General features: G+C 39.8%; 2 protein-coding genes and 1 long non-coding RNA gene across 4 annotated transcripts in view; 1 reads left to right on the top strand and 2 right to left on the bottom strand.

The window, feature by feature from the left end:
- Window positions 1-21,587, bottom strand: part of LOC136256936 (coatomer subunit alpha-like) — a 90,171-nt gene that overhangs the window by 28,611 nt on the left and 39,973 nt on the right. Inside the window, exons 27-39 of one of the 2 annotated variants that reach the window (XM_066050005.1) lie at window positions 17,267-17,368; window positions 16,984-17,072; window positions 16,767-16,841; window positions 16,420-16,488; window positions 16,051-16,187; window positions 14,459-14,531; window positions 3,790-3,903; window positions 3,584-3,661; window positions 3,415-3,447; window positions 1,809-1,892; window positions 1,679-1,756; window positions 1,422-1,534; window positions 1,059-1,140 (exon numbers count right to left, since the gene is read on the bottom strand). In XM_066050005.1, coding sequence (XP_065906077.1) covers window positions 1,059-1,140; window positions 1,422-1,534; window positions 1,679-1,756; window positions 1,809-1,892; window positions 3,415-3,447; window positions 3,584-3,661; window positions 3,790-3,903; window positions 14,459-14,531; window positions 16,051-16,187; window positions 16,420-16,488; window positions 16,767-16,841; window positions 16,984-17,072; window positions 17,267-17,368 — 1,127 coding nt within the window. The remainder of the gene's footprint in view (window positions 1-1,058; window positions 1,141-1,421; window positions 1,535-1,678; window positions 1,757-1,808; window positions 1,893-3,414; window positions 3,448-3,583; window positions 3,662-3,789; window positions 3,904-14,458; window positions 14,532-16,050; window positions 16,188-16,419; window positions 16,489-16,766; window positions 16,842-16,983; window positions 17,073-17,266; window positions 17,369-21,587) is intronic. The other variant, XM_066050014.1, reaches the window with a different exon arrangement.
- On the top strand, window positions 4,248-7,099 carry LOC136257012 (uncharacterized). Its single transcript, XR_010701773.1, has 3 exons — window positions 4,248-5,565; window positions 5,613-5,665; window positions 6,510-7,099. It is a non-coding gene; the product is annotated as an uncharacterized lncRNA (long non-coding RNA).
- On the bottom strand, window positions 18,406-20,895 carry LOC136256969 (D(1)-like dopamine receptor). The gene has a single exon (XM_066050058.1). It carries the CDS (start codon window positions 20,571-20,573, stop codon window positions 19,533-19,535), a length of 1,041 nt encoding a protein of 346 aa, XP_065906130.1. The 5' UTR covers window positions 20,574-20,895; the 3' UTR covers window positions 18,406-19,532.

The following is a 21,587-nucleotide window of genomic DNA, read 5'->3' as shown; positions in this document are numbered from 1 at the left end:
TGTGCAGAACAGTTACCACCTACCTTTCATTCCACTCTCTCCAGCCAGTACATTCTCTACACATTCTAACCATGAAATGGCCATCTTATACTTAATATCGTACCTCCACTTCACAAATATTACTTTCTTTTCTTCTCCTGGAAAGTGCCCGGCACTCGTGTAGTCAGTGTAGTGATCGCTTCTTCACAACATCGACTGAAACCCACAATCGATAATTGGGGATAAGCATGAGGTGCAGTGCTCTTGAGTCGTGCTTCGACGGATCAAGACTTCATGCAGCGATTAAATAGCTTCGGTATTAAGGAAAGGTAACGATACGACAATAATAATAATAATAATAACTATAGTAATACATGTTATAAAGACTAATAATAAAGAATTACAGTTGTGAAAATTTGATCGGCACAAATGGCTGACTAACAGCTACATTGATTGGTCAACAGCATCACTTGGTCGGAAAATGGCTGATGGCCGACCGTATATTGTACACTGGTAATAATATCTGGTATTTTCAAATATGGAAGTGCCTCATACATCAGACATCATTTTTAGTGTTTATCTGACCAAATTGATGTGAGATACTGAATGTACTGTATCACGAAAAATTCTTGCGATTTGTCCTCTGGTTATGCTAGCCGGTTTTCAATATCTAAACACCGAAGTCCATCACTGTATTTGTAAGAGTAGTCATGCATTGTATCACTTACAGCATACAGTGATGGTTTTTTTGTTTTGTATATTACGTATTTACCCAATAATTCACATAACTGCAGATACAGACAGTACTGTATGGAAGGAACTTTGGCTAATAAAACAAAATAGCATTGTAGGCAAAATGAAATTTGGTGAATTGTTAGCATAGTGAATGCCTGGTTTAATTCATTGCTTATTACTTTACCTGGTTTGTGCCATGTACAAGCATCTACGGACTACACAACAATCAACTACAAGGTCTACAACATTTAACTACATATGCCAATATGTCACTGAAGTTTGAATTTATGCAATTCTAAAGTTGCTTTGTCACCTACAGAAATAGTTATTGCACTATCACTTACCATGCACACTTTGCAGACATTTCCTTTATAGTCGGGAACATAGCTGGCCTGACATAATGGACACTTCTCCTGTGCCTTGCCACTGTGGGAGGATAATAATAAAATAGTAAGGGGATTACAAAGTTTTTATGAGGGAGAGTATCCTACTTTAAGTACACCCAGCAAACACACTGAGTTAAGTAACACCTTAAATAAGCTGTTCTCATAATAAAGATGGACCTAATCACTAAACAACATGGAGTTCTCTATTATCATTAGAGGATCAAAGGTGAATTTAACACAGTGTGTTTGTACAGGCTCTTTTAGGCAGTTAGATACTTTATTCCATACAAAATGTTATGAAGTCTTGGCTAGACTACTTACCGGTAGAGTGGCTTGTAGGTGGATGCACAAACGGTGAAGGGATTATGCTCATCATATTGTAACTTGTGAGTATCTGTGAGGTTCTTGTCACAAGCTTGTAGAATCTTCCTTGTCTGTGTGTGAAAATAATGGAGTTGCATACACATCACTATAAAAGTTAATTGGTTCAAGTAATATGGTCACAATGTACAGTAAGCTTCCTTTCAGAGGTAGTCGGTCATGAAACTATTACTAGACGTGTTCATGGTCTTTCTTACCTGTGCTGAAACTTCTGGTTTCGGTCCCAGTTCTAGTAGCCTCCTAGCAAATGATGCTGCTGTTTTGAAATTCTTGAGCTGTCAACCACATGTGTATATAATTGTAGCAACAGTTATGTGTGGTGTGCACCTTATAGAATAAATTGAGGGCAGTTCGTAGTGTGAGAATGAGATGTACTGGTTGTAAGTCACAATGTGTGAAATAAGCTGCCATCTGTTGAGAATAAGATACATATAAAAACAGCCATTCTTCAGTAAAATATTACGTTAGATATACAGTGGAACCTCCCTTATCTGGACCTCTATTATCCAGGCACCTCCATTGTCCCAACAGCCCAAATTGGTCATGTAGCTTGTAGTTTATTGACCATAATGGAGTTTGGTTTAGATGAAAGCACAAGGAGGGAGCCTAAAGGTTGCTGTTTATGGGACTGTTTGGTGGCTTGTTTATTCTATTAATAACTACCACTAATAACTACCACTTGGTTGCTAGGTGATATGGATTTTTACAACCCAGGTGAGTGACCATGAATGCTCTGTAATGACTCCCCTTCTGCCCACCAAACGGGATGGTATATTTAGCGGAATGGCGGAAACAGTAGAATCGTTTACAGATCATTGACAGTCTTAGAACATCCACTACCAGTTAGTTCCTCACTGTTACGTATAGAACAGCTACATAGAACAGTTACATAGAACAGCTACACAGAACAGCTACATAGTTACATAGAACAGCTACACAGAACAGCTACATAGAACAGCTACACAGAACAGCTACATAGAACAGCTACACAGAACAGCTACACAGAACAGCTACATAGAACAGCTACATAGAACAGCTACATAGAACAGCTACACAGAACAGCTACATAGAACAGCTACATAGAACAGCTACATAGAACAGCTACATAGAACAGCTGCATAGAACTCACCACAATTGAAGTGCATGGTATTTGTAGTGTTGATTTTCTGTCTTCTATCATTTGTGGCAAACAATTCTTAGACTTTAGTCATATCTCGAGCCTCATCAGTTAATTTAATGATTTACTGATCATCACCTTCCAATTAACACCCCATATTTTAAAGTGCATGTTACTAGAAGTGCCTTATAGCTAGTTACCAAACACATGATAAGAGCATTCTAGAATATTCTTTAACTGGTGTTGAACGGTCAGGCTTAGTTTTAGGTGGCCATACTCTATTTTCGTGAGGTGGCTTTTATAGATTTTCAATTATAACCGTCCCCCTTGAAGGCGCTTCTAGTAACATGTGCTTCAAAATATTATATGGGGTGTGATGGTTGAGATATGACTACACTCTGAGAATTGATTGCTACAGATGATGTTAAGCTACAAGATCAGTGATACATAGACCATATGCTTTAATCGTGGTGAGTTCTATGTAGCTGTTTTATATGTGTAACAGTGAGCAGCTAGGTGGTGATGGGTGTTCTAAGGCTGTCCATAATCTGTAAGCTATGATTCTGCTGTTTCCGTTACTTCGCCGTTTCCGCCATTCCACTAAATATACCATCCCCAACTGAACTGCATACCACTAACTGATAGCAATAACAACATGACTTGTATTTAAGTTAGCCATTTTAACTTAATAGCATGTTATTCTTAGCTATGGACATTTCTGAGATATGGACAGTAGTATGTACCAGACTGCCCAGATAAGAGAGGTTCCACTGTATTAATATCCATTTTATACAGTACCACTGAGACACTACTCACCTCACATATTCTCTTTTGCTCTTCCAAATTACCCTAAAGTGAACAACACAACTAATACTACAGGTATTTTATGAGTGAGCATTGTGCATATGTAATGCAGCATAAACACATCACATGCGATGGCACACAATTACACACACACACTATAGATACTTCAGGTGATAGTTACCTTAGGAAGATCCTTCCTGGTGATTTCCATACTCAGTCCCACCACATACTCTCGGCATATTGACATCAATTGCTGTGCCTACAATCAATGTAACACTCTAATACAACATACACTGCCAACTGACAATATATTATATAGGAAACACAACACTAACAAACATACATAGCCTGTGGGATGATGTGCACATGTAGTGGAGGTGTACAAACCTCAGCAATTTCTTGTTTGTTATCCACCATCAATAGTGTAATACTGAGTAGTAGTGACTGGAACTTGTGGACTGCATCTTGGAATTTGCCTGTTGTGGTGGACTGGTAGGCTGCCTATTGTCGATCAAGTGATAAATGACACTTATAGCATGTGTAGTATGGTGTACTCGTATAAACACAACACTTGTTCCAACACACACAGAGAATAATAACACACATGTATGAATGCACATGCATACAGCTAATGTAAGCAATCAAATATCAACCGACGTCTATTTATCAGCTATGTATTTCGCTCAACATCTGGCAATAATACTTATATTGTTTTGCCCATTTAAAATCGTCTAGAAGCTACTGTATTCTATCCTTGGCAGAACATGAAACGGTTTGTTGTTAAATGGTTTATTAACTAATATCTGCTGTATTTGCTAAACGTGTAATCGTCTTTTTTTGCTGTAGGTCCATTGTGTGGCATGCCATACAAGAAAAAGGCATTTAGATGGCATTCAAATGGCACTACAATGCCAAGTCCACCACAGAACAATCACAAATCGGTGAGGAAACAGTGGACAGACCAGCAAATGCAGGATGTGTCACCTCAAGCCTAATACAGCTTCTCAGAAGCACGGCATACCTTGTTCTACTCTTAAGGATATACTGAGTGGGAGAGTTGTACATGGGACTAAACCTATAATTATCTGCAGCAGAGGAAGAAAAGCTGGCAGGGCATTTAATTGACGCAGCAAATATTGGCTATGGCAAAACTTGTGGAAAATTTATTATATCTATCTATATGTGGTGCTAAAAGCGAATGTATCCTTGATAGCTTCCAGGGTTACTCATGAGTGGTAGAGGTTTCTAAAGGGGAGCTCATCTTTGGGTTCGTGCCGGGCAATTCCACTGCTGCAATTAGGACAAATGCTGTAAGTTAAGAAAGCATGTATAATCACTTTGACAAGTTAAAGAACATATTTTGATGACAGAGGGTTTTGGAATCACCCAGAAGCAATTTACAACATGGATGATACTGGTATGCCACTAGAACCTCGTTCGCTAAAGATTGCTTCAAAGAAAGGGCAAAGGAAGTTCCATTATCAAACACCTGGCAAAAGCAGCAGATAATGGTGATTGGCTGTGTAAGTGTCACTGGACAGTGCTTACATCATTTTGTAATTTTTGCTACAAAAAATGAATCACTTGTGGTGTAGGAATGAAGTGAGTGGGACCAACTATGCGTACAGTGAAAAGGGCTGGATTGACTTGAAAAGCATCTTTTAGTGCATGTAGTTGCACGCTCCCCCTGTTGTTAATGTTATATGGTCACAGCACCCACTCAGATTTGATGCCACTGAAGTTTACTAGAGACCACACAAAGTGACGATATTTCATCTGCTCCTTCATACAACCCATGAGCACCAGCCCCTAGATTGCAGTCTATTTAAGGATTATTGGAGACAGGAATTCCATAAATATTACTCTACAAATCCTGGGACAGTCATCATAAACTTCAACTTTGTACTTCAAAATGCGTGGCTGAATGCTATTACACCAGTAAATGTTGTGTCTGGCTACAGAAAAAACAGCTGTTTATTCTTTTAACCAATATTCCATATCATGTGTGAGTGTTTCTGTTGCATCTAACAGGCAGCCAAGGAGGTGAGGATGTGATGGCATGTTCATTACCATTTTGATGGTCAATAATTCTAACACGTTGACTCTTTTATTTCAGATGTTGTTTCTGAAGGTCAAGGCAATGCATTCAAAATGTGACTGAAGGTGTGTACATCTTGCATTAATCATTAATTTTAATGCCTCAATTTCAGATCCTGACAAAAGAATTTTGCTTTATACAGCCAAGAAAATGATGCAGTGATAGGTATAGTATTAATAGTAGCTCAGTTTATATGGGGAGTCCAAAAAACACAGAATACGGAATAACGGAATAAGCGGAAATTGCATTCTTAACATTTTACTACTATTTATACCCTCTACAGCATTTATACAATACCCACCTCGTAACAATTCCACCGAAAATGCAACCGCAATGGCAGACAACACAAAGGCAATCCTCAGGGCAATCTTTAAATAGAATGAGCACAAAACTAACCACTCCATCTAAGCTAAACCACTTACTAATACACTTTGCTACACAATCGTTACAACACTATAAGCTCTTTCTACTATACTCGCTTATACCAACTGTCGCACACGAGTAACTGCCTGAATTAATTAGTGACAAAACACTCCATCCCCAAGAAATCTACTCTGAAATAATCTACTTTAGCTAACCTTCCTCAACTTTGTGAATTATCCATCACCAAACAACTGTGATATAAATTCAAAGGAGTTAAGTACTGTGTTTAGCTCCCATCACTTCACTCTAATAAACTTGGACAGTCACTCGTGTGTGATGACTGGTATAAGCAAGTGTAGCAGAAGGAGCTTATAGTTTTGTAGCAATTGTGTAGTACAGTGTATTAGAAAGTAGTTTAGCTTAGTTAGATTATTCTGGAGTGGTTAGTTTTGTGCTCATTCTATTTAAAGCCTACTCTGAGGATCGCCTTTGTGTTGTCTGCCATTGCGGTTGCATTTTCGGTGGAATTGTTACGAGGTGAGTATTGTATAAATACTGTAGAGGGTATAAATAGTAGTAAAATGTTAAGAATGCAATTTCTACTTATTCTGTGTTTTTTGAACTCCCGTTTGTATGTGTACTTTAGATGGTGATGAGCAGGAGGAAGGCCAAGATGTATTCAGCAATAATATCTACTTTTTTCACTGTACGAGCCATCAATGACTGGAACAGTTTACCCAATCACATAGTTAATGCACCCACACTTAATGATTTTAACTTGACAGTGGCTGGTCTACTTTATTGTATGATCATTAATTAGTTAATTATTTTGTATATAAGTTTTTGCTATGTAGTTGCAAATTTGTTAAATTCTTTTTGTACAGATCAGGCTTTACAGGCTCCTTGAGCCTTCTTTACCTGTAATACTAATACTAAAATACTAATAATGTTTTGACAGTTTTCAGAAGCAGAAGAACTAAGCTCTCATCATTTTGAAAATGGGTTCAGTTTGGCAGTCCCAAAATATAAGAGTAGCTTGTAACTGCATTGAAAACAAGTGCTGAAGTGCCTTCCTTGGCTGCTGTGAGGGAGAGGCTGTTACATGAAGAAACTAAAATGAAGAGCAGATCAAGCTGGCCAGCAAAGTCAGGAAGAAGCACTCGCAGCCAATTTCAAAAGGACGTTAAGGTGTCATTTTTGCAATAAGCCAAGAAAAATTGTGAGGAACTTGCAAAGTTAAAGGGTCAGTACAGGTGAAGAAAAAAGACCAAGATGAAGGTAACTATAACTGAATATGACATCAGTGATGACAGCAACAGCACTGGTTGGTAGTGCAGCATGCCCTGTCATCTGAATGTAATGCTCATGACAGATGGACACTAGACTCACGAGCCACATGCAATATGAGATGCTGTTCAGTCATTATCAAGTCTTCAAACAACACTAAATGTTGTGCTTGGGCTTGCAGGCAATAAACCAAGGAAGTGTTGTGTTGGTAAATCAAAAGCATATACACTTCATGATGTACTTCTTGTACTTGATCAGACATACAACCTGTTCAGTGTGACTTCAGCATCCAAGAAAGGCAAAGTGACCACATCATTATAATCAACGTAGTACAAACTCCCTTCTCTGCACCCAACAGCCAAATCAGTAGACTTGGTATCCTTGACTTCACACTTCTGGTGTACATCAAGCCTGCCCACAGGTTAGTTGTAAGGCAAGACTCTGGTATCGCAGATTTGGCTACTTGGGGGCTCAAGGAATGCAAGAAATAAAATGGTGGAAGGAATAGATGTTGATGGGAAAAAGAGTTTGGCTTTTGTGAGTGTTGTGTTGAAGGAAAAAGCCATTGTCTCATTTGTCTGCCATTTCAGTCTTAAGAGGGCCAACCACCTACTGGAGCTGGTACACAGTGATGAATGTGACAGAATAGGAACCCGATCCCTGGGAGGAGGTGAGTACTTAAGAGCTCTCCATTTTCTAAACTGCTTTTGTGTTTAAAAACACATACCCATACATGCAGCATGTGATCAACTGGAAGAAAGGTTAAGGCTCTACGTTGTGAAAATGGAGGCAAATACACCTCTGGTGAATTTGTGTGTATCTTACCCAAGAAGGAATCAAACAAGAGCTGACAACACCTCACGCATTCCACCTGAATGGTATTGCTGACGGGCTTAATCAAATGTTCATCAAGGGTGTACATACCATGTTAGCAGACTCTTGTCACAGGTTCTGGGCAGAGGAAATGTCTACATGTGTTTATCTAAGATATCATGGTCCAATAAGCAGAACTACTGTACTCCTTATGAAGGGTGGTGTGGTATCAAACTGAACGCAAGTTCCCTTTGCATCTTTGGCTGCAGTGCATATGCCCATGTGCCTGAAGTTGAAAGGCTCAAGGTAGACCCCAAAGAAGGTGTAATAATTGACTATGGTCAGAAAGGATATCGTCTGTATGGTCTAGAAAAATGGTAGCCGACATATTCACTAAAGGAATCTCTACCAAAGCATCTGTGAAGCTTCAATGCTTAGCTGGAGTTGCTGAACTTGCTGACTGAGACTGAGAAGGAGTGTTGGAGACTAACAATTTCAGTAGCAAGGAATTGAACTATTGTATTTAATCAGGTTTGTAATCACACATTTAATCACAACTATTATATTTAGGCAGGTATCAATGTTGATCATTCTTTTTGTAAATCACGTACATGTAATTGCATGCCATGTCTATCAAGCATTGATTGTGTAATAGGTCTTGCTTAGTATTCCAATATTATTGTTGTATTCTAATTGAAGTCCCCCCTCAGTGTGTTCACGTCATTGTACTTGTGGTCATGTTATATTTTCATTCTGTTCGTTATACTTGGCTGATTACATTGGTGCCGAAACTCGACGATAATATGGCTACAGGAGGAGGTCTTGCTCTACCCGAACCACTGCACAACAAAGATGCCAAATCATGGTTCAAGCGATTTGAGGTGTGCTCTCTCGCAAATGGTTGGGATGCCGGAAAGCAGCTCTTACGACTGCCTATGCTCCTTAGAGGCAGAGCCTGGGTGATATTTGATTTGTTAAGTGATACCGAGACAGACATGTAGGACCACCTTAAACCTGCCAGTGTGAGTAGAATGGGTCCAGACATGGAAGAAGACAAAATAGTTGCTCGTGAGCGTCTGTTGCAAAGACAATTACGTGATGGAGAAAGCATAGATGAACTTGCTCGTGACTTAAAGAAACTACTAGACCTGGCCACTCCAGGGATTACCTGCTGCTGTAAAGGATTCAGAACTGCATTTTCACCTCATTAACTCGCTACCGGAGCAAATATCACTTCAGTTGTAACTACAACCAAAGGTCAACTACAGTCAAACCATTACCAAATCCAGGGAGTTATGACTGATCTATAACAGGATGGAGGAATCCCAGAGCCTCAACCAATCCCAGTTCAACCCTAGTACTGGTGATGGACGACTGTTAAAGTTGGAAGAGGCAATACAGGTGACGTCAGAACAACCCTCTAAACTCAGCATCCTAGCCAGAAACCCATCCGATGCTTCAAGTGTGGTAAGCCAGGCGACATGTCACGTCAATGTAGAATCCGCCCTCAAATTGAATGCTACAGTTGTGAAGGCCGAGGATACTATGCCAAAGATTGCTGGAACCAGGGAAATGTGTGAGGGGGTACTCAGAACTGTCAAGCAAGGAGTGCCCCCCCCCCCGTCCATAGAAGATTCTCGCATAACAGAACACTTACCAACACTTGCACACACCAAGCACACACTTAAAGTAGCCAAAGTCACTGGAACAATCAACAGTCGTCCTGTTACAATTTTATTGGACTCTGGTGCTTCCTGCTTTGTTATCTTTGGTAGAGACATACCTGTCACAGACTTGCAACCCTTACATGGTGTCCAGTTAGTCAATGCTGATGGAAGACACATCTTTCCTTCTGGGACATCTGTGATGTCAGTTAGCCTGGGAAACCTGCAAGCTGAACACACCTTCATGGTAGTTGATGCCCTATCAACACCTGTCATCTTAAGGCTGTGACTTTTTAATGAAGTACAATATCATCATTGATTTTGGTAAGGCGATAGCCTGCTGCACCATGACCCCTGGCTTTCAGCTGAAGTTACAGACAGCCGGCACTGTTCCTTGTAACAAGCTAACATTGGATGATGAATTCTATACCAACTACAGCTAATTGCTCTCAACTACCTTCTTTTGACTTGCCAACAGATGTCCACCCTTCCCTCCGTGATATTATCACAGACCACAAGTTGCTATTTTCCGAACACTTGGGGAAAACCGATGTAACCAATCATGTGATTGATACTGGCAATGCCACCCCTATAAGGGTTCCCCCATGTCCCATCCCATTTTACTATGTAGAGAAGGTTCATAATCAACTCCAGGAAGTGGCACAGGAGGGAATCATCAGGCCAAGCAACAGCCCCAGTGTACACCAGCAGTTTATGTCCCAAAGAGCAACGGAGAACTTCGTATCTGTATTGACTTTGTCCAACTGAACCGGGTCACCAAAAAGGACTCATATCCAGTTCCCCAAGCTGAGGGACCACAGTTCAAACTTGCAGGTACATGTATCTTCTCCAAGCTTGACTTGTGCAGTGCTTACTGGCAGTTCCCTATGCACAGTCATTATTCAATTGAGAAAACAGCATTCTGCCCGGGACCTGGCTATGGGCTCTGGGAATTTAGTGATGCCCTATGGCTTAACTGGAGCCACCCAAACCTGTCAATGGGGTCTGGCACAGTGTTACAGAACTGTAAGTATTGTGTAGATAATTATGTGGATGAATGTATAGTGTACTCTGATGACATGTAATCTCACATTTCAGATCTACGCAAGGTGTTGGGACAACTATGGTTTTACCTTGAGAGGTTCTAAATGTTGCTTTGGTATGAGCACTGTCTGTCACCTTGGATTTCAGTATTCTTCAAATGGTGTTACCCCTTCACCAGAGAGAACACAAGCTGTTGCTAATTGGTCACCTCCAAAATCTACCAAGGAACTGAAGTCACTTTTGGGATTAGCTAACTTCTACAGGCATTTTGTCAACAAATTTGTAGATATCACAGCCCCCGTCACCCACCTTACCAGCAACAAAGTACCTTTTTCCTGGACATCAGAGCACCAGCAAGCTTTCGACACTTTACGCAATGCTTTAGTACCTCCACCCATCCTAGACTACCCAACCACAACTGACCAGTTCATCCTTAGTACAGATGCTTCGGACTTGGGGCTAGGTGTAGTCCTCTCCATAGCGCAGGGCACTGTAATTGAATATTCCAGTAGAACACTCAGTCTAGCAGAACTCAAATACAGTACCACAGAGAAGGAATGTCTTGCAATAGTTTGGGCTGTTTGTAAACTCCGTCACTATCTCTTGGGAACATCATTTACCCTGGAGACAGATCCTGTGGTTGGAATCTGCTAAGGCAAGCCATGCCCTCTCTCAATGATTGGAAAGGTGGTCACTGGAACTATGGACCTACAACTTCACAGTGCGACACCGTCCAGGCATTGACAACACACAGGCAGACTCCCTTTGCAGGCTTCACGTGGTCGTGTTGTATTTTCATTCTGTTCATTATACTTGGCTGATTAAAATTGATTAGCTGTGTGAACTGTCTGGTGGTCTAATTCTAACAGAAATAGTGATTTAGCTTGTTCAGTGATGTGGAAACAGAAAGGCGTGGCTTAGATGCAGTTGTGGTAGATGGATCTATCCCACTAAGCTATGCTGTAACACCATCATTCATCTCCTGTTTCACTACTTTTAATTGCATTTCATTTTAAATTTACAATTGAAAAAAACAAAAACTAATTTGTTTAGTTTTTTGTTGTGGCACAGCCAGCTACACTGTAACTTGTATTAGTCCACTTGTATTTTCCACATCTGTAAGTATGGGAAAGGCAGATACCATCACTTATAAACAACTTTCCTATTTGTTCAGTGAGAAGTGGAGTTCCCCATATTGTGTGGTTATGGACAGGCTTCGCTGTAGTTTGGGGTTCTCCTTGCTGCACTCTTCAGTAATGTGTATCAGGGGATTGTGTTCTAGATCCAAGCGTTCCTGTGTGGCTCCAGCCATCGACCTTGCTGTTGCTGCAGGGCACCTTGGGGTTCTGATGAGTCTAAGCCCTCTGCGCCTTGTCTTTCCTTTCATCTTCAATTAGGCTGCTTGTCTTCTTCTTCATCCAACGAAACCATATTGAGGCATTAATTTCCGTATTAACACTTTCTTTCAGCAGCATACAGTATTTAGATGCCACAGAATTATTTCAGAGCTGTATTTCAGAAGTGCTTCAGTCCCGGTGCTACTGTAAGAGGTACACTTGCTAGATATCTGCAACTTCACGATTGGGATCCGGTTTGTGACCACACCCACCAAATAAAGATCTAGGTGGACTAATAACGAAGTAGTATGGATCCCACCTTTTAACAATCTAGCTATTTACTTAACAGTAAACAAGATCACCTTACTCCTTATTGGTCTAGCTAGCTGCTGCGCACCCCTTGGCCGACTTGATATACACACTGTATACTCTAATACAATAGTCACTCTAATACAACAGTCATACATATGAAAGTTACATTGTTCTGGTGGACATAGCTATTTTTATAAGAAAAAGAAGCAAGCACAATATAAAGTCTGTATTATTATATTACATTATTGTTCTAAAGGAGACAGAAGGCACATCCACTGGTGAGTTTGTTATTGTGGTGTAAAATGGTGACCTTGTGCTACTTCATTTAGCCTCTAGCCTTGCGACTGTGGTCAGGCAGTGAGGCAGTCAGTGAGACTAAAATTTGAGTTTTGGCGATTTTTAAAATACTATATCTGGCCACCTGTGAGTGTTTTGTTATATTTAAGGCTGTATTATGCATTACAGTAGAACCTGTCTTAGTGGCCACCTGTTTAGAAAGGCCACCTCTCTTAAAAAAACCACTTGTAAAATCCCTAGGTGAGCTATTTATATACTGATTCACCTGTTTAAAGCAATCACCTGCCTATTAAGGCCAAAAAATCTTGACCCAAAGGTGACCATCTTCCACTGGGTATATGGACTAGTACTATTCCATAAAGGTGATTTTTGTCACGTAAGATGTCTCTAGGATGATTTTTGAAGGCGGAATTTTGGACGGAGTGCAAAATTTTAGAGGGGATCTCTACTTAAACAGTACTACCATACCGTTTGATAACATTTAACAAAGAGGACACACTTTTGTAGCATCACTGTTTACGTTATCTTTATCTTCAAAGTTCCTACTTCGGCACATTAGCTATTATTAATTGTTCAATACCAAAGTAGGGACTTCCCACTGAGCTACGTTGTGTTATCTGTCTTATAATCCTTCTACAAGACCAGCATAACCTCGAGCATAAAATAACACCATTTTAATGGCACAGGTGTTCACTAATAATGTGCTTTGTTATAATTACATCATAAACTTGAACAGCTTAACGATGTGAACAATCTGAGCACATAGCCCCTTTAACCTTCTCCAAGTAGCCCAATTAACAGGGTGTAACTAATCACTGGACTGGACTACTGGACTGGAACACTGGACTGGACTACTGGACTGACATACTTTTGGTTTTTACACATTCTGAGATTGGTTTTATTGAGTCTAGCTAGCCAAGGGTCTTCAAAAAACTTGCAGCCTGCTACAGGAGTAAGCAAAAACTGACTTCTCACTACTTGTTGTGTTCTACAGCATTTATACACTTCTTAGTATTGTGTTTTGGAGATTGTAATACCTAGCAGTAGCTAACCAAAAATCATTTTACTATATTTGTGCTCCCTATCTTACACTGTATCCTTGAACTAAATAGCTCAGACCCCTGGGACACAACCTATCCTTCCTAAGATAATCTATTGTAGCTAAATTTGTTCCTACATGTAATATACAAACTCATTACACAACTGTAGAGTTTTTTCTGCTATCATGATTAGTTCTTACATGTGCTGGTTGGCGTACTATAATATGTGACCAAATTTATTAGCATTGTACAAGCTTGCTACTATCTCCAATTGGTTAACTATAACTAGCATATTCCCTGTAGCATACTGATAAGTAGTATAGGTGTATGTACTGTAGAAGAACATAATAAATAGAAGTGAAATCACTAGAAGTCAGTTTTTGCTTACTCCCACTCCTCATACTCATCATTTTAGTAACAGACTGCAAGTTTTCTGAAGGCCCTTGGTTAGCAGGAATCAATAAAACCAACCTCAGAATGTGTAAAAACCCAAAATATGTCAGTCCAGTAGTCCAGTCCAATGTTCCAGTCCAGTAATCCAGTCCAGTGATTAGTTACACCCCAGTTAACAGACATTGTGTAGTTGTAGGCTATAAAAATTAAGCCACTCCACCATGAGTGCTCATAGAGTGTAAACACACATCTCCCTAAAGTTCCTTGCAAGAATTGGTAAGTAGATGAAGGTTGTGTTTATTACTTGGTGGTAAAACGTTAAAAAACTATCTCCCAGTTGTGTGAATTTTAAAGGGGTACGTAACATGGTCAATAATTGATATATACTGCAAGTAAATACACTGTTACCTGTAATTTCTCTACGAGATGTGATAGCTTCAGTCCAACTGCAGGTAGACCATTACGGGCACCAGCCTCTTGCCTATGACAACCAAACCACACACTCTAACCCACTCCATTCTGTAAACTCAGCATTTTATTACATATACAACATACCAGCTAATCATGGGGCATATGCAGTCGTGGCTTTATTCAGGGGGCAGTGGGTGCTTGTCCTCCCCTTAACAAAGTCCTGCCCCCCATAAATTAGTGAGGACTTATACCAACAACAATAATTATTGTAATATTGAATGAAATAAGTAATATGTGAATTTGGCAGGTACAGTAGCTGAGAACTGTACCTGAGAATGCTATAGGAACAATAACAAACTGACCAGTTAGAGCTGTGAAATTTAACCGTTAACTGATATCTATAAATTCAGTTATCAGTTATTTTTTCTCACAGCTGCATAATACCAAGAGTTCATAATATAAAGAGGGAGGGAGAGTGTCCAACACTGTATTACCTGGTCAAAACACACTGTGTTCAAAGATTGCATCATATCCTGAATATTTCAGTATACTTCAGTATAATTCCATACAAATTCGTCACCTGGCTTCACTACTGAAGAGCGTTGATAGGTGTTGATTTATCAAAGGGAAGCATTCTTAGTGCTTTGCTTTAATAGAATTAACACCCTTTCAGTAGTGATTTAATAAGTTTTGGTGCGCATAGTCATTGCGCAACCTTTGAACACAGTGTGTTTTGATCAGGTAATACAGTGTTGGATACTCTCCCTCCCTCTCTATATTATGAACTCTTGATAATACCGGTCTCTAATATTTCAAAAATTACTCTTTTCCGGATTTGTACCAATAATCAGTAACAGCCGATATTAGCTAATTTTGCAAATATTGGTATCAGCAACGAAGCAGAAAACTAAATCCCACAATCAATCAGTACAGGTGGAGTAAAGGAAGTGGTGAATGTAGCAGTCAGTGGTAAAACAGTTTATTTGTTGCAACTATTTTATAACAGTTGTGGCTTGTTTATCTGTGAAAAGTCTGGTTGTAAGTAGGGATACGGTGATTATGCTGGAAAAATTTTGGGCATAAGCAAATAATCGTTATCAGTAAATGTGAAAATATGCGTATCGGTGCAACACTACTCTATTCATTCTTCATCATTGATATCACAATTGTTGTAGGATACAATCTTACGTACAATGACTTGTTGCTTAATCACAAGCATAATCTGATAAATTATACTACAAATTTTGTCCAGCATAAAAGTTAGAGAATTAAGTTTAGTGAACTGGATAACTGGCAGTTACGTGTATGATTTGCCCAGAAACCAGTTATGATATCTTTGTCCAGTTTCTTCTGGTCAGAAACAATCTGAGAGATTCTAAAATTTCCTTGGGGTGGGGGAGCAGCATGCCCCCTGGCCCCATGGTAAGCACATGGATTTTTACCTCTACTTAAAAAATCCCCCCATATTTGTACCCTTTCCCCCAGTTATTTCCTAAATGAATACCTAGGCAGTGACTAACACTACATTTAACACACACACACACGCACGCACGCACATACCACACCCACACACACCACACACACACTACCAGTTTCTGTGAGGGCTCCCAAACAGACAAGGAGTAGCTGGTAGAGCTACAATGGCTGATCGCGATCGAGCATAGGTGCTCATGAACAATGGCCGGTATGGCTCAAACTCCACCACCCCTAGTTGATCTTGTAATAGCTATGGTGAAATGAATATAATATCAACATGACATATAATAATAGAATAATCTTTTCCATTTACAGCACAATATATCTATTGCATGTTACTGTAAATTACATTCAACTACATATATCTCACAAGAACTAGACATGTATGGAATCTGTCCTAAACAAGTCATTACATTTGTATACAAAGATCACCACTAACTGATTTTTCAAACATGAAGATGTATTACAGGTACTCCACTTACTCTCATTGCTGACTCAAATGATCCAGCTAGAACATGATCCACCGGTAGCTGTGAGTTGTTTACCCATACCTGTTTGTGCAATAATAAACAACAAACATTTTAAACAACAAAGTCCCAATGTAAGAAGAGGAAAGAAAAAACTTGACAAAATGTTTTTTCCATACAATATATGGAAAAAACTTGACAAAATGTCTTTTCAAGGAAAGAAAATGTACAACAGTTTCATATGGTATTAAACATATTACAAACAACCAAGGGTATATACATGTAACAGTGTACACACACACACAAATACTGCACAACACAGATACACATTAGACACAGATGTGAATACACACATTGTTTACCTGTTGTTGTGATATGCCATTGGTTGGGGGTACGAAGTAACCTTCACCACCAGAAGTTGCAGTAACATCGACTTCCTGTAAGAGAGAGATCATGTCAAAGTGAGTATTCTTGTGTGCATGTGCTTAAGTATTAAGTATGAATAAAGACCAGAAGCTGACACACAACACACTTACGAATTACAAGCACTTGGGAATTAGTAGTATAATAATAACTAACCAGATCAGTTGGTAGCTCAAGATCATCTCCCACATCCCATCCACCACCATCCTCGGCTGCAACTTCCTCTCCCGGGATTACATCACCAGCTACATACCAACATATACAATGTGTAGTTATTGTCATTTTGTGTGTGTGTGTGTGTGTGTGTGTGTGTTGTGTTTATAATACTTACACAGCAGACTTACATACAGTACACGCTATATTCCAAACACACACACACACACCGTGCGCACGCACGCACACACACGTACACACAGTGCACGCACACACAAAACCATACCCTCATCAATATCAAGCTCCTCATCATCCCCCCATCCTTCAGCTTCTACATCATCTTCATCAACATCAGCATCAAGTAGGGACTGTGTTGCTAACCTGCTTCCTGTGGTAAAAACGTAGTCATTAGATAGTGACTGTTTACTCAGAAACAGGTAGAAATGGCTTGTCTAGACAGATTAGAATCACTGCCAAAAATGTATAACAGGAGGTCATTCAATACATAGGCTTATGGTGTGAGCAGGTGAACACAGGGGGAATATGATTTCCTGGACTGGACAGACCAAAAGTAAATTCTTTGAGTAAACCATTTTTACTATAAACTCCTAAATCGTACAACACTGACTCCACACCTCGCTCCACACTGTTTCCCCTTGTGTCATGTTGCATCTAAATAAATTCGGGCACTATTGGAGGACTCTATTTAGAACATTTATCATGGACCTCACACCATCAAACAATAATCAGACAATATCGAACTAACAGCCAACTGTGGACGCTCACACATGGCACCATTTTCTGATTTTAACTGAACACGCAACACTAATTTGTTTCATATCGCAGTGCACCCCTTTTTAGAGACCGGAGGATGAAAGTGTCAATGGCAGGCAGAACCAGAGGCAGAAGCTGTCGGCAAATGGTGTAGAATTAATGGTAACGGGGGTGGGAGAGGATTTATGTGCTAAATGCAATATTTTGAGTAGCTGCGTGACTCAATCATTTTCTGATGCCCGGGGAAATGCCCAGGTGTAGCTACGCCACTGACGAGTAACCGCACGAATTTATTAGAGTCGTGTTCTACAAAGTAACAAGAGTTTATTTTTAATCTTCGAACTTATTTTAAATTAATGTACGTATAGTCATGGATGTCTAAGCTGTTAAGGAAAGTAAGCTAGTAGCAGATTGTATTAGGTAGATTATTTTAGGGTAGATAAACCTTTGTTCTACAACATACAGTATGACAGTACTGTATAGTAGGGACCACAAAGGAGTAGGCGTAGCCCATGAAAAAACATCACCCAAAAAACCAGCCTCAATTTTCCCTGACGATGATGAAGCACAAGCCTTCAGATCAACATGAAATGCTGAGTTGCTTTGAAATTCAAAAAAAAAAAAAAATTAAACAGGATTTTCTAGTGATTAACTGAGTAACCAATGCCTTTAGACAAGCGTAACTCGATAACGGCTAAGGCTATGGGCTCACTGTTTGACATTGCTTTGGCCCAAGCGGTGCTTTTTGGCATACCGCAGTACGTACAATGCATCCTTCATGGACTTACCAGTGTCCTCCTTTGCATCCCATTCATCTTTGCTGACAGCGAAAAGTGTCCATTTGGGGATAGCACGTGATGGTTTCCCTTGGTAACGGAAATCGTCCGTATTTTTCATAGTAGCTACTTTGATTCCAGAGGTGCTTTTCAAACAGTCCTTGATCCATAATGTTGTGTAACGGGTGACATAGCTGACAACGAAGCGTAATGGATACTTAACTTGTCAGACGATAATTGATAGCTGGGGAGTGCGGCACCATTTCTTTCTTTAAATGTGATATTGCTTGGATTCACCAGTCATAATAATTTTACAAAAATTATTTACAAAAAAGTTAACAAACAAGTACGTAAAAAAATTTGGAATCTTGTGTGTATCAGTTGAGTACAACAGAAAGTAGTAGTTTTGTAGCGATTGTGTAGTGAAATGCATCAAAAAGTAATTTAACTTAGTTAGATTGTATTAGTAGTTTTGTGCGCATCCTAATTAAAGCCCGTCAGATTGCTGTTCGACTACCGTGATTCATCCTCGACAGAGTTGCTACAAGGTGAGGAGTGTACTGTATAGTTTACTGTGTGAAAACAGTTTACTCGAAGAATTGACTTTTGGTCTGGTCTGGTCTGGTCCGGGAAATCATATTCCCCGAAAAACAGTGATTCGTTCTTTCTTTGTTGCTGTTGTTTGTTTGTTTGCTCGTGGTGACTGCCATGTTGCCAAACAGGCTATATATATAGCATGACTCTCTATTGAATGGTGACTTGCCTTGTTCCACCTCAATTTGATGAAGTAAAAAAGAAACTGATCACTTTCAAAAGCCATGTAAGAGTTTTTCATGTAATAATACGTAGTTTTATGATGAGTGTTAACCTCATACTTTCATGGTATGGTAAATCCCTACATATATACTATTTTAATCCTTATACACTATTGAAAACTACAACAATTAAGGATTATAATAACATTGTTGACAATAAAATACATTGTCATGTTCATGTGGTCCTTCATGGTTGTGGAGCAACTGAGTTGACTTTGTTCTTCCTCACAAATCTCTTCAAACATGCCATCATTGGTTCACGAACTTGTTTGAAGTATAGCCCATACACTAGTGGCTGAAGGAAACGAAAAACGTAGCCAGAATTAGGCCGAATAACATATTCCATGAACTCATGATAAACTTGTGAGTCAACAAGAAACCTTCCCAAGAGGTAAACAATAATGAAGAGGAGGTTAAGAGAAACACCACTCACAACTACAACAAGCAAGGTGATTACTGGCTTCATATTCTGTCTGATGTTGCATTGCAATTGCCTCAGAGATTTCATCATTTCAGACCCAGTGTTATCTTCTTGTAGGTAAACAATCTGCTGGTGGGCCTGATAAGCCTTTAGAGCTATGATTAGGTTGAGAGATATTGTCAGAATTGGTGTAACGGTTATCGGTATTACAAAAACGAAGACTACTTCAAGGAAGGCATTGTCATTCGCCAAGCAAGCACCGTACTTTGGCACCATGACATAACCATCTGTGTTAAAGGCAACAGCGTAAACAGTAGGTACAATAGCCAACAGCCACACACTGCTAACAATACCTGCTACAAGACGAGGTGTCATTATCTTCTTGTACTTGAAAGGAAATGTCCTAATATACACCATTGCTAGTAACTTATCCCCTGCTATAACTGCCAATGAGAAATTGTTAGCAAGAGATGGAAGCAATCGGAGCTTTACAGCAATACAGGTGATAAAAGGCTCCACTCCCAACTGAAAAGAGACCATCACAGTACTAGCGATCAGAAAGCCTGTTAGGGTAGTTATCATACCGGATATCAGCAGGTTGGCCACAAATATATTATGAGGTTTGTGTAATCTTCTTGTGGTTTTGATAGTGTAGACCACCCAGCCAGACAGTAGTAAGATGACTGTTGTAGTGATCATCTTGAACACTAAGGATAGGTAGGGAACACATCCTGGAAGAACAGAGCCCTCATCATCATCTATCTCCTGGTTGGTTCCTGATCCAGAGTAATCCATTACATTGCTCATGTCTCCTTGTAGTGGTAGTATCTTCACACAACAACTAACTAGTGATCTTCACACAACCAACTACTGGTACACACACCAGACTACTGAATTGTCACTACTACCCACTAGTATTTTATTACTAGTAGAGGAAGCCTGTATAGTAGAGTAGATATAGTACAAAGAACGTGATAGTTAACACCACTTTATTGTCAGCTAACAACCAAAGTATGACACCAGAAATCTTCTGTCCTGAGGCATACTACATGTTCTCAAAGTAACAGGAGGCCATTATGATTGTAAGAAAAATCTTGCAATCGGAGTTGAGTATATATAGTGCATGAAATTTATTATTTAAAAAAAAATCATATAACTATTGTGAAATACTCTAATAGAACAATCGCTGATTGCTCACCTTAGATAACTTCTCTGGTGGAGTATCATGATGTTCATGCAGTGAGCTGACCTAGCAACACTGCTCCTACCAGCCCTGCATATTCAGTCATGCATCAGCTAGTGTGAGGACAATGGTGAAATAGCTCTGAAAGATGATTTCTGTAGGCATGCATAAGTAAGAGCAAAACCGTAAAGTCTTAAAAAGAGTTCGCATGTTAGAAGAACAGTATGCCACCAGCAGGATTCTAACCTACAACTTAACCTTTCTTAAATCTTATAGATAGTGCATTTACACTAGCAGTTGCGCACGGTATGGCACAGTACAGCACGGCACGCTTAATTTTGCTAGTGTAAAAGGGTATTGATCCGAGCCAAACCATTACGTGCCGGGCTCCCCTGGCCCTGCTACTTCAACCGTGCTGGCTCGGTACAGCACGGCACGGTAGACAAATTGAAACAAATCTTGCTATATCCTTGGCTGCTGTACGTAAATACGATGGCTTCTACCATGGCCAAATGTGAAACAAACTCCAGCTACCACATTCGACTTGAAATGAGTTGTCCATCGAGCGGTAGCTGCTGATATTGTCCCTCAAACGGATTGCTGGTAACTTGTATGACAGCAACAGCTTGAAACAAGTT

This window comes from Dysidea avara, chromosome 1 (assembly GCF_963678975.1).
Source record: "Dysidea avara chromosome 1, odDysAvar1.4, whole genome shotgun sequence".
Classification (NCBI taxonomy): Eukaryota; Metazoa; Porifera; class Demospongiae; order Dictyoceratida; family Dysideidae; genus Dysidea; species Dysidea avara.
The sequence above is the reverse complement of the archived record's forward strand: the minus strand, read 5'-3'. Positions and strand labels throughout refer to the sequence as shown.